Source organism: Podarcis raffonei, chromosome W (assembly GCF_027172205.1).
Source record: "Podarcis raffonei isolate rPodRaf1 chromosome W, rPodRaf1.pri, whole genome shotgun sequence".
NCBI classification, from domain to species: Eukaryota; Metazoa; Chordata; class Lepidosauria; order Squamata; family Lacertidae; genus Podarcis; species Podarcis raffonei.
In genome coordinates, this window is record NC_070620.1 from 22,794,172 (window position 1) to 22,807,113 (window position 12,942).

Here is a 12,942-nt window from a genome sequence, read left to right on the forward strand (position 1 = left end):
TGCTGGCCATAATGGCAGGAGGCCAGGCCAGAGCTTGGTAACCATATACCACTGTGCCTCTTATTTATTTGTCCGACAAATAAATTATTATTTTAATTTCTCTATTGCTGCGTTGAATATTTCATTCCAGCTAAGCGTTAACCACAAGCAGGGTGCTACATTTTATGGTGCCGTGACTCGGATAAGTGGTCTGCTGGAACGCAGCCCCTTCGCCTTACTGGGCAGGGTACAAGAGGGATGACCACTAACTGCTTACCCAGCGCGCACTGGAACATTTTTCCAGGGGAACGCAGAAGTCTCGTCTGTCTGATACCCTGCCCACCGACGGCGACGGACCGGGGGTAACCAGAGAAATAAACTGGGAACCAGCTAAGGGTAAGTGCACTAAGGGGTTTTTGGCCCTCCAATTAATTAGGAGGAAGAGAAGTCCTGATCAAACTTCTGCGTCTCAGTAAGGGGAAACTGAGTACGCTACATGGCTGGGTACATCAGATGGTGATCTGATGTAGGGAAAAGGGAAAGGTTGGGAGGTACAGTGTGGTGAAGTATCCAGCGCATTGTATGTGTGAGAAAGTACAATCTGTAAGTGTGGAGTGGGTACTACTTCGTTTCCCAGTAAGGCGAGTGTGTGAGTGACTGAGTGGATACTTCACAGGCCCATATAATGGGAGTTGGAGGTTCAAAGGGGGGAAATACACCTCTTGAATGTATGTTAAATAATTTTAAGAAAGCCTTCTCAGGAGCATATGGAGTCAAAATGACGCCAGAGCGCTTGAGAACGTTATGTGAATTAGAGTGGCCGAAACAAAATACTGAATGGCCATCTCAGGGAACCTTTGATATAAATTTAGTAAGCAAACTTTGGTCTAACATCGCCAAAGAAACTGGAGGGTGCCCAGAACAATTTTCATATATAGATTCTTGGCTGAGCACATTAAATAAAAATCCTCCATGGATAAGGGAATGCAAAGTCCAACGATGCAAATTATTGGCTGTAAAAGCCGAAGCTAGGAAAGGAATCTTGCCAAATAAACTCAAACCCATTTTTGAGGGACCAGAGGAAGAGGTGCTTCCACCTCCACCCTATGCTCCACATCGAAGGGAGCCTAATCCAAATACTCCACCAGTTGTAACCCCAAGGCAAGAAAGTGGAACGAATAATGGGGGTGGAGTCACAGAACTTGATTCCTTGATAGATTATGATAAATATCTTCAGGAGGCCTTGGAGTCCTATAATAAAGCCCAAGCAGAAGTGGTTATTCCACCTGTGAGTCCCAGTAGAACTCCATCTACAGTCTCCTTTAGTGGAACAACCAATTGCCCACCCCAAACCCCTGTACATCCAAATCCTAGAGAATTATTGCAGGAGTTACAGGGAGACCTTGATCGGTCAGCAAGCAATACAGCAAGGCGTATAAAGCTGCTAAAAGAACGCCTTGGGACAGATACCATCCCCTATGATTTGAGGCCCCTAGAGCAAAGCGAAGAGAAAGGTCACGTAGTAGCCCCTCTTAGAAGAGTATTTGATGCACTTGAGGAGCCTGTGCTGGTTAACGGGCAACCCGGACCACGGCCACCTCGAACTTCGACCCTCCAGTACATTCCATTCACAACTACGGATCTGATGAATTGGAAAACACACACCCCATCTTTCGCAGAAAAACCTCAGGCTATGATGGACTTGGTGACTTCAATAGTAAATACACATAGTCCTGCTTGGACAGATTGTCGCCAACTCCTGAATACTCTGTTCACCACTGAGGAAAGGAGAGACATAATTGAAAATGCACAGATATATTTGCGTGAGCAGGCCAGAGTGGGAAATATTTTTAATATTGACCGTCATCTCCAGGATAACTTTCCCTTGGAAGATCCTAATTGGGATCCAAACAATGCAATTCACCTGGCCAGACGCTGTGCAAGGTATCCGCAGGGCATGCCAGAAGCCCACTAATATGTCTAAAGTCTCAGAAGTAGAACAGAAACCTAATGAGAGTCCGGGAGACTTTTTAGAGAGGCTGCAGGAAGCCTATCGTATATGGACTCCTTTTGACCCTGAAGCCCCTGAAAACAGCAGAATGATTACTGCTACATTTGTGGCCCAGTGCGCTTCTGACATTCGTAAGAAAATTCAGAAATCAGAAGGATGGGAAGGGATGCTGATGAGCCAAATTATGGCCATTGCACGCCGAGTTTATCGGAATAGGGATGAGGCTGAGAAACAAGAGAAGAAGAAGTGGCAGAAGGAAAAGATGGTAATGCTGGCCACAGCAGTGATGTGTTACCCATAACACTGTTTCGTGTTCGGTGCGCACCCACAAAAAGACTTAAGTTGTCACCTTTTGAGCTCCTGTATGGGAGGCCGCCCTCCTTTGTTCAGGATATTCCAGCTGACCTCAAACAAATAGGAGACCATGTGACACAGGGACAAGTGCAATCTCTCTCCCGTGTTTTTGTCTCTCTCCCGTGTTTTTGTTGTTGTTGTTTATCTTAACAGGTGGGCCCTCAAGCACACGCCGTGCAGCATTGCCGAGCCGATTCATCAGTTCCAGGCTGGCGATAGCGTATGGGTGAAAGAGTGGAAACGCGATCCACTTGCACCTAAGTGGCGTGGACCTTACACCATCTTGCTCTCTACTCCAACAGCGGTGAAGGTAGCTGAGGTGACCCCCTGGATTCATCACTCCCGTTTGAAGAAGTCCGAAGGCAGTTGGACGTGCAAAGGTGACCCCTCTAATCCTTTAAAACTGACTCTCTCCAAAAACCCCTGTATCTAGCCCTACGGGGAACGGGCTAGGTCACGGGCAACATTAGACGACCGGCCTGCTGCAGCCACAACCTGGAAGCTGGCTGACCTGCGCACGCCTGAAGCTTGAGGAGCATCTGAACCAGCGATTGTGAACAGGAAGATTCTCTTATACAATTGATTGACTGCCCCCCCCTTTGTGGAACAATTATCAGGGATATTACTCATTGGGGATCCTCGGGATATATGTTTTGGTCTTGGTGGTTCCCCATTTCTGTCACTGGAGGAATTATATTGGGGCTAATATTTTTTTGTTATCACAATAAGGTAATCTTTTGTGGAAGGAATGCATATACTAGACATCAACATGATTTTATTATTAATCCTGATCCCTTGGGAAGGGGAAGGGTCCTTGAATTTGAGCAAATTTGCTAAATATGGATTCCGCCATGACCACAATATGTGGGTAGGCTTAGCTGAGATGGTAGCCAATGTTACAAATAGGACCAATTGTCTTGTTTGCTCTCTTGGGCCAGATGATTCAGAGGGAGGTATGCCCTTATTACCGATACCATTAAATGCCATTGGTATGGTAAGTGAAATGCCTCACCAAACAGAAGTACAGAATTTCCCCGGATGGAACTCAACTAAACCAATACGAGTTATACCTGTACAAGGGGAATTCTGTGTACATAAATCATCAGAGGCAGCTGATTCTACCATGATAGGCTCTTCTCATTGCCACTATACTTGGGATTATATTAAGAATAGTCAAACCTGGGCAAACGGTACTACCTATCGAACTCGGAATACCTTGCCCTGTGCACCTCCTTTTATTCATGCATGGAAAATGGTGTGGAACATAACTATGACAGAAAAAGGCAATCTAACATACTGCACTGTGAACTCTGTACCCCTTTTGATATTTCGCCTTATGCACTCCACATACCAAAAACCTCAGACCCGATGGTTGTGGTGGATATGTGGAGAATGGGCATACAAGAAACTCCCTTCCAAATGGAGTGGGACTTGTTTCCTGGGATGGGTATTACCACCAATGTGGATTATGCCCACTAGTTCAGCCAAGCGTACACGAAGAAACGCTGATATTTCTCATATAGCAGGAGGAAGTACCCAAAGTTGGAGCGATACTGATGATTGGCCACCAGAGCGCATTATAGCCTATTATGAACCTGCCTCCTGGAATCCTGATGAGCTCATACAAGGGGCTCGGGAACCTATTTATAATCTAAACAGAATAATTCGATTGCAAGCAGTAGTGGAACTTGTAACCAATGCAACGGCCCAGAGTTTGAGACTTATTGCACAACAGTTGGATGAAAGTAGAGCCGCCATTTTGCAGCTGAAAATGGGAATGGATTATGTACTTGCCAGGCAGTGAGGCCTATGTGGAGTCTTGAACTTGACAGGGAATGCCTGTTGCTTTAACATTTCTGATAATGGTGAGGCAATCCGTGTGTTGGCCACAAAGATGGAGAATATAGCACATGTCCCAGTACAAACATGGGAAGGATGGGATATGGGATGGCTCACCAACTGGTTACCAAATGTCGCAGGACTCAAAGGGATACTATTGTCTTGCTTGTTTTTCTTGACGGTAGTAGTAATGGTTTTGTGTATGGTGCCATGTACCTCATATCATGGCCCTATACAGAGCTTTACCTCAGGAATATGATGAAGGTCAAGCTATCAAGGACACTAGGGAAGGTCCTTGAGCTTGAAAGGGGGGGATGAGGCATCTGATCAAGAATTGTATTTTAAAATGAGCTTAAAGAAATATATATTTGTAAATGTTTGTATCTCTCATGCCAGGCAGAAACCATACTCTGGCAGCTGTTTATCTTCTTGATCAAGGGCCCCCCTGATCTATAGCAGTGTCTCAGGGTTGTAAAAGGAAATTACAGGCTAGGAGCAAAAGGTCACACTGACCATACAAATTATAGAATAATCAAGGTTGCAAAAACACAATTAAATAGTAATAATTATTGTGCCTCCCATTAAACTTGAGCCACATCTTCCTAAGGTTAAAAGGGCAAGAGCTAATACAAACAGCAGCTGACTAGGCAACTGGACTAGCTCTCTGAAACTGCTTTGAATCTTTAGAATTTAGAATTTAGCTTAGCTTTTACTAAGTTCCCTTTCTTCTAAAAAAAACTATATATGTTATGAAATATATTGGCTTAAATGTAATTATGCAAAGGATTTAGAAGAAATGTTAAATAGAATCATAGAATCATAAAGTTGGAAGAGACCACAAGGGCCATCGAGTCCAAACCCCTACCGAGCAGGAAACACCATCAGAACACTCCTGACATATGGTTGTCGAGCCTCTGCTTAATGACCTCCAAAGAAGGAGATCTTTCATTGATAATGTGTAGGAAGGTGAACAAAAAGATCTGTTCAGATAAAATTAGCCACCATCTGTTTTGGAGTGAATAGGGCAATAGGGCAAAAGGTGAAATGTTAGTTAAGGCGCCTAGTCTAGGGCAAAAGGTTATCTGGTAATTAAGGTGCCTTGTAGAGGTTAATGGCTATTTGTTTGCCAATTATAAATAGAAGGAAATATAGCTCTTTGTCTCCCATAAAAGGTAATAGGAAATGGGTGTATCTTTTATGATTGGTTCTAGCAAACAGCCAATAGGAATTTTAACCAGGCTGATTGGACAGAGGCAGCCAAAGGAGGAGCAAGGGGGGTGAGCTGAGGGAATATAAGTGCTGGCCATAATGGCAGGAGGCCAGGCCAGAGCTTGGTAACCATATACCACTGTGCCTCTTATTTATTTGTCCGACAAATAAATTATTATTTTAATTTCTCTATTGCTGCGTTGAATATTTCATTCCAGCTAAGCGTTAACCACAAGCAGGGTGCTACAGTACCCCTGACCGTTAGGTCCGTCGCAGACAACTCTGGGGTTGCACGCTCATCTTGCTCTATAGGCCAAGGGAGACGGCGTTTGTCCGCAGACAGTTTTTCTGAGTCATGTGGCCAGCATGACTAAGCCGCTTCTGGTGAAACCAGAGCAGTGCACAGAAACGCCGTTTACCTTCCCGCTGGAAGGTACCTATTTATCTACTTGCACTTTGATGTGCTTTCGAACCGCTAGGTGGGCAGGAGCTGGGACCAAGCAATGGGAGCTCACCCCGTCACAGTGATTCGAACCACCGACCTTCTGATTGGCAAGCCCAAGAGGCTCAGTGGTTTAGATCGCAGCGTCACAACACTTAAGATGGCATTATTATGATGATCCTCCTGGGTGTACAGCTGATGCCTGGGTGGGTGTGAGAGAGAATACAACTTGTGGAAGGCCACCCAATGGAGATCCTTGGAGGTATCCTCTGGGCCCCCAAACCTCCACAAGGCTGCTGTGGATTGAGCAACGCAGCACCCCCCCCCCCCAATATGATACGATAATCTTTATTGCCACTGTCCCATACAGAACAACGAAATTGAAAAAATCTACATCAGACATTCAAAAACCAACAAGCCAGCTATCCCAGCCTGGTTAGCCCCCTAAAAACTCTGACACCCCATAATTAAATACAATATACTCACATAGAGACTACCTTACACTGTGTTTAAAACCAAAATCGCATTTGGATAGAAACTGTTTCTCAGGCGGCTAGTCCTAGTCTTTATAACCCTGTACCTTCTTCCAGAAGGCAGAAGCTGAAAGAGATCATTTCCGGGGTGTGCACTATCCTGCACTATCTCTGCAGCTTTCTTATGGCACCTGGAAGCATAGATTTGATCCAAGGTGGGAAGAGTGCACCTAATTATTCTCTCCGCAGTCTTTACAACCCTGGACAGCATTGTTTTTCCCCTGGCCGTGCAGCTCCCAAACCACACACACAGACCATAAGTTAATACACTCTGCAACCTGCCCCCGTCCTTCCTGGGCATGCAGGTGAGGGGGAGAGGATGCCCCGTTGGGAGCGAACTGGGGGCTTTCCTGAACAGCCGGTTCCTTCCACTCTGCATTCCTTCACGCTGCTGGAGGAGCACGTACTGTGTTCTCGGATGGCAAAATGTATCGAAAGCAGCCTCCTGAGAGACACTGGCCTTTTTGTGTGCAAACAACAGGGTGGTTCTCCCTCCCCCAGGGATGTTGGTTGGGGGATGCACCCAGCAAGACACTGTGTTGAGAACTGGGCGATATGCTTGGCCCAGGAAGGGACTCAGATAAGAGTGCAGATGAGCCAAGCAGCCATTGTGATCTCCTGCCATGGGCTGTGTTTGCTTTGCAGCTGGCGGCTGGCGGCTGGTGGTGGGGTCTCCAAAGCCAGCCTTGCTGAGCTGCCCACACAAACTGCCCCTGGAGCTTGAGGAGGAGGTAGGGAGGCTGAAACAATTCATTGCACTTCCTTTCTTTCTTTCTTCCTGCCTTCCTTCCAAGGAGCTCAAAGCGGTGCACATGGTCTGTGTGTGTCTTCCTCGCCTGCATTCTTATCTTTGCAACAACCCTGTGAGGTAGGCTAGGTTGAGAAGCAGTGACTGGCCCAATGTTCTTCAGTGGGTCTGTCCTACTTTCAGGACTGTTTTCAAAAAGTGGTTTGCTGTACTTACTTTTTGCATTCATGTCCCACCTTTTTCTCCAAGGAGCTCAAGGCTCTCCTGCCCGTTTTAATCCACAAAACAACCCTGCGAGGTAGGTTAGGTTGAGAGGCAGAGGCTGCCCCCCTAAATGAGCTTCATGGCAGAGCAGGGATTTGAAGCCTGACCTCCCAGGTCCTTGTCTGACCTGCTAACTGGCTCTTGGAGCCCCTCCTGGTCCCTCTGTGGAGTGGGGCCCTGGCCCTGGATGCCTGTCCCCAGATGCTGACCCACAGAAGCTGGTGTAATAATAAATGAGCCTTTGACTTGGAGGAACAATCTGAAAGTCTTGGGGGAACCTTAAAGGCCAAGAAATTCATTGCTGCGACTCAAGCTCACTCTGCCAGATGCCTGAATTGAAATCTTAGTTGGGGGAAACAGTATGGTGGGAGCAAAATGGCAAGGAGATGCAAGAATTAGTCAGTGACAATTAAGGCTTAAATATATGTTAAACTGGCATACCTTTAACCTTTTACAGTAACAGGTTGGTGATAATTGACCTAGAAGCCACTGAAGGACACTTTGCATTTGCTCCATGGAGTTATGGCAGGGCTGGCTCCAGGTTTAAGTGGGGCCCAAGTGTTTGCTGGTGCATGGCCTTCTCTGTCTGGTGGGCTTACCTGGCTGTGGGGACCAGCCTTCTAAGCACCTCTGGTTCTTAGGTGCCTTTGAAAGATCCCAGAATGGTGTTAGGTCAGGTGCTGTGCGCAATTTTTTTTTAAAGTGGCTGTATGTAGCCACAAGGCACCCATCAGTGTGCCCAGCTGGGGGGGGGTGGATTAAAGGGTGCATGGTAGGCAGGCACCCTCAGTAGGTCTTGCTGAAGTCCTAGGGCCCTGCCTATAAAGTGAGAAAAGAGTCCTTACATCAGACGCATAGCCCTGTTGCCTCTTGTTTAACTGATCTGTAACACCTAGCAGGATCCGGACGTGGAATGGGCCCCAGCTCAGTGGCAGAACATCTGCTCTGCAAGCCGAAGGTCATGTCACTCTTGTCAAAGCCCTGGAATATCTGAATGACGCAGACCATTGACACAAATGCCCCGGAGTTCCTTCTGCTTCATGGAGCCCTCTTGGCTCCCTGGTATACGCCAGAGCTTAGGAAACAAGCTAGGAAGTGGCTTGAACATGAGTGGAGAACTCCGGTCAGAGTATCTGTTGAGCTTCCAATTTGTTTTTTATGTACAACACCACCCCTCTCTTCTTGCTTCTGTCTGATGAAATAAATTTGTTTCCTAACTTCTTAATTAATACCTTTCTATGTCTTCTCGCCACATGAGTCTCTTGTAAACAAATAATATCCAAATTCTTCCTCTTCAAATAATATTCAATTTTATTGCGGGTTTTTTTATCGTTACTCCCATTAATATTCCAAGTCCATAGTTTCAGCACCATCTTATGTTCTTTCTTTATAAGTCCAGTAAATTAAGGTCTTAAACCTGTTCTTCTACTTCTTCGTTTTCCTGTTCCTCCTCTTCTTCCTCTTCCTCTTCCTGTTCCTCTTCTTCTCTGTCTCCTAATTCCTCCTTCCGATCCCTCTCCCCTCCCTCCACTCCCGCTGGACTCCCAAATCCTACCCCCGCTCCAGCTCCGGCTGCTTCTTCTTCTCTTCCCAGTTCCTTGTATCTTCTCATGAATTTCTGTGCTTCATCTGGGTTTGTGAGCTTAAACTTTTTCCCTTTGTAAAAAAAGGAGATCCCTTCTGGAAATTCCCATTTAAATTCAATTTGATTTTTCCTCAAAATTTGTGTCAATGGCTTGTAATGATCTCGTTTTTTCAACAAGCGAAGTGGAACGTCTCTAAAGATGATTATGAAATTTCCATCGATTATAATTATCAATCTTTTTTCTCTATTTTTCTGTAGTATCAAATTCTTTATTTCTGTATGTTTGAAAATAATTAGACAATCGCCTGGAAATTTCTTTGCTTTGGCCGATCTTGTCTTAATCCGAAATACATTTTGAATTGTTTTCCTCACCTCTTCCACTTCCATACCTAACCATTGTGCAATTTCCAATGTCAATTTCTCCCTTAAATTCTCCCCTTGTACCTCAGGCATTGATCTCAACCTCAAATTCTGCTCTCTCTGCCTCAGGTCATTCATAGCAATCGCATCCCAAATATCTTCTTGCGTCTTATTAATTTCTAAAACTTCAGCTCTCATCTCCTCCTCCTCCCTCTTCACCTCCCTCATTTCTAATTTTGTTCTTTTCAATCCCTCTTCTAAACTCTGTGTTCTTTTTGTCAGCTCCTTCATTTGTCCTTTCAATTCATTAACTGTCATATCAATTTTTTTGTCCATCTGTTCCAACCTTGTCTCTAGGTTTTTCTCACTTTGCTTAATGTCTTTCTTTATCTCTGTAAGCATCTTTACAATATCTGCTTTCGGTTCTATCTCTTGTTTTAACTCTCTTCTTTCTCCAGGTGTTGCCCCTTCACCACCCTTTTTCTGTGAATGGGACATTTCTTAATAATCCTCACTCTCAGTTATAGCGTCAAATACATACATACATATATATATATATATATATATATATATATATATATATATATATAAGTTTATTTTTCTTGCCACTTGTTTGGCTAATCCAGCCAGTACGATTATAATCCATCAAGTGAAGAAAGGGGAATAAAATAATACCAAAAGTAATAAAAGATTAAGAAAGTGATAGAGTAAACAACTAGAGACTCAGGATAACAAAACCAACTCAGAAAGTAAAGCAGATGACACAAAAATATCTTAGAGATTATATTTAAATATACACAACATAGAGTGAGGGAAGGGTTAACTGGGTAAGGAAAGGGTTAACAGAGAGAGAGAGAGAGAGAGAGAGAGAGAGAGAGAGAGAGAGAGAGAGAGAGATACAGATCTCTAAGCACCGCTAAGCTCAAGCTAAACCAAAACAAAGCAGTTATAAAAAAAGAGGGATCAGCAGAGATGGATAGAGAGGAGAGGGAACAAATGATTTTTATCTTATAAAAATGATCTAATGTCCCAAAAAGAAATTTAGCATCTCAAAAAGAAGAGGTAACCCAAGAAGAAAGACAAAAAAGAAAGGAAGAGAATGGTGATTCTCTGTTCTTTTCAGTGTCTTCAAAAGCCAGAAGCAGGGGGAGGGGGTAAGTAAATATCTTCCCTCTGCTCCTTATTTTCCAATTTAAGTTAACCAACTTAAGAAAAATAACAGTTCAGTCTATTTTAATTTTAATTTCTTCACTTCTTCATACCACTGCTTTGGCACAAAACAGAAAAAGAACCCAAAAAACAAAGGAGGGCTTCATAAAAGTTTACTACGCAGTTCTTTTAAAATTGAAAGTAAAAATTTACTTGGAAGTTTCCTCTGCCTGCGATCTCAGAGGCCCACCCAAAAGACAAATAATATATTTTTTTTGTCCCCCCCCCCCGTTTTTTCAGGTTTTTTCTACGGTTAATTTTCTTTTCTTATTTGAATTGTCTTTTTTTCTTTTTGTGAACATTGGACTGGATTTTTAAGCATATGGTACTGTTGGAATTTTAATTAAAGAATGGGATTGGCCAGACAAGTGGCGGAAGATCATCTTTAACATTTTATGAGGACTGTTTCTTTTTCTTCTTTTCTGTGTCCCCCCCCCCTCTTCTTTCTTACCTTTGGACTGCCCCTTGGTGGTTTGTCTTTCGTTTTTAAAACTATAATATGATGGATTAGCCAAACAAGTGGCAGAAATATTCATCTTTCTCCATTTGGTTTATTATTTCTCTACTTTAAAGAAAATTGGATTTTATTTATAAGGATAGCACAGGAAGAAGAGAAGCAATGTCTCATGTACAGAAAAAACAGAAGAAAGTGTGACACCTTCGGAAAGAAGAGGATCCAAACAAGAAACTGAATTTAAAGGGGACATTGTAAAAATGTTCACAGAAATTAAAAAGGACATTAAACAAAGTGAAGAAAACTTGGAGACAAGATTAGATCAGATGGACAAAAAAATTGATATGACAGTTAATGAGTTGAAAGGACAGATGAAGGAAATAACAAAAAGAACGCAAAGTTTGGAAGAAGGAATGAAACGAACAAAATTAGAAGTAAGGGAGGTGAAGAAGGAGGAGGAAAGGGTCAAGGGAGAGGTTTTAGAAATTAATAAAACACAAGAAGAATTATGGGATGCGATTGCCATGAATGAATTGAGGCAAAGAGAATTAAATTTGAGACTGAGATCTGTGCCTGAAGTTCAAGGAGAAAATATAATGGAGAAACTAACATCAGAGATTGCACAATGGTTAAGTATGGAAGTGGAAGACGTCATAAAAACAATCCAAAATGCTTTCCGAATTAAAACAAGAACTGTTAAAGCAAAGAAATTCCCAGGTGATTGTTTGATTATATTCAAAGATAGAGAAATGATGAATTTGATACTACAGAAAAATAGAGAAAAAAGGTTGTATATTGATGGAGCTTTCATAATTATTTTCAAGGACGTCCCACTTCACTTATTGAAAAAACGTGACCCTTATAAGCCATTGACACAGACATTAAGGAAGAACGAAATTGAATTTAAATGGGAATTTCCGGAAGGGATTTCCTTTCACTACAAAGGAAAGAAGTTTAAATTTACAAATGTGGACGAAACACATAAATTGTTGAGAAGATATAAGGAGCTGGGAAAGGGAGAGGAAACAGAAGGAGCAGGAGCAACAGGCCCGGCAGGACTGGAAGAAGAGGAAAAGGATAGTAAAGAAGAGGAGGAAGAGGAAGAGGAAGAGGAGGAAGAAGAAGGAGGAGGACAAGTTTAAGACTTTTATTTTTTTTTAAAAAAAAGATTTTTATTAAAGTTTTCAAAATGTTACAAAAAGAAAAAAGAAAAAGAAAAAATACAAAGTAAAAACAGTTAAAAACAATTCAATCTTTCCGTGTCTTATCTTTCATTCGCTTGTTCCCCAGACCTCCTCACACCTCCCTTTTTTGTATCCAGTTCAATTAGTTGGTTCAGCAAATCCTTTCCCTCTTTGTTTTTATCCTAATCTTTAATCTTAATATATTATAACTTTAGATTATCCCGTTAACAATCCATTTTTACACATCTTTATAACATTACTGCTGAAAACCACTTAACTTCAATCCAACATCATTCTAACATTCATTAATTTTGCAGTAAATAGTCTTTAAATTTCTTCCAATCTTCTTCCACCGACTCTTCTCCCTGGTCTTGGATTCTGCTGGTCATTTCCGCCAATTCCATATAGTCCATCACCTTCATCTGCCATTCTTCCAGGGTGGGTAGATATTGTGTCTTCCAATACTTTGCAATAAGTATTCTTGCTGCTGTTGTGGCATACATAAAGAAAGTTCTATCCTTCTTTGGCACCAATTGGCCGACCATGCCCAGGAGAAAGGCCTCTGGTTTCTTCAGGAAGGTATATTTAAATACTTTTTTCATTTCATTATATATCATCTCCCAGAAAGCCTTAATCCTTGGGCACATCCACCAAAGGTGAAAGAATGTACCTTCAGTTTCTTTACATTTCCAACATTTATTATCGGGCAAATGATAGATTTTTGCAAGCTTGACTGGTGTCATGTACCACCTGTATATCATTTTCATAATA

The 12,942-nt window shown here is 42.7% G+C and overlaps 1 protein-coding gene across 1 annotated transcript; it reads right to left on the bottom strand.

Annotated features, from left to right (window-relative positions):
• Positions 1-8,790: 8,790 nt before the first annotated feature.
• LOC128405998 (glutamic acid-rich protein-like) lies at positions 8,791-9,822 on the bottom strand. The gene has a single exon (XM_053373049.1). It carries the CDS (start codon positions 9,820-9,822, stop codon positions 8,791-8,793), a length of 1,032 nt encoding a protein of 343 aa, XP_053229024.1.
• Positions 9,823-12,942: the final 3,120 nt, after the last annotated feature.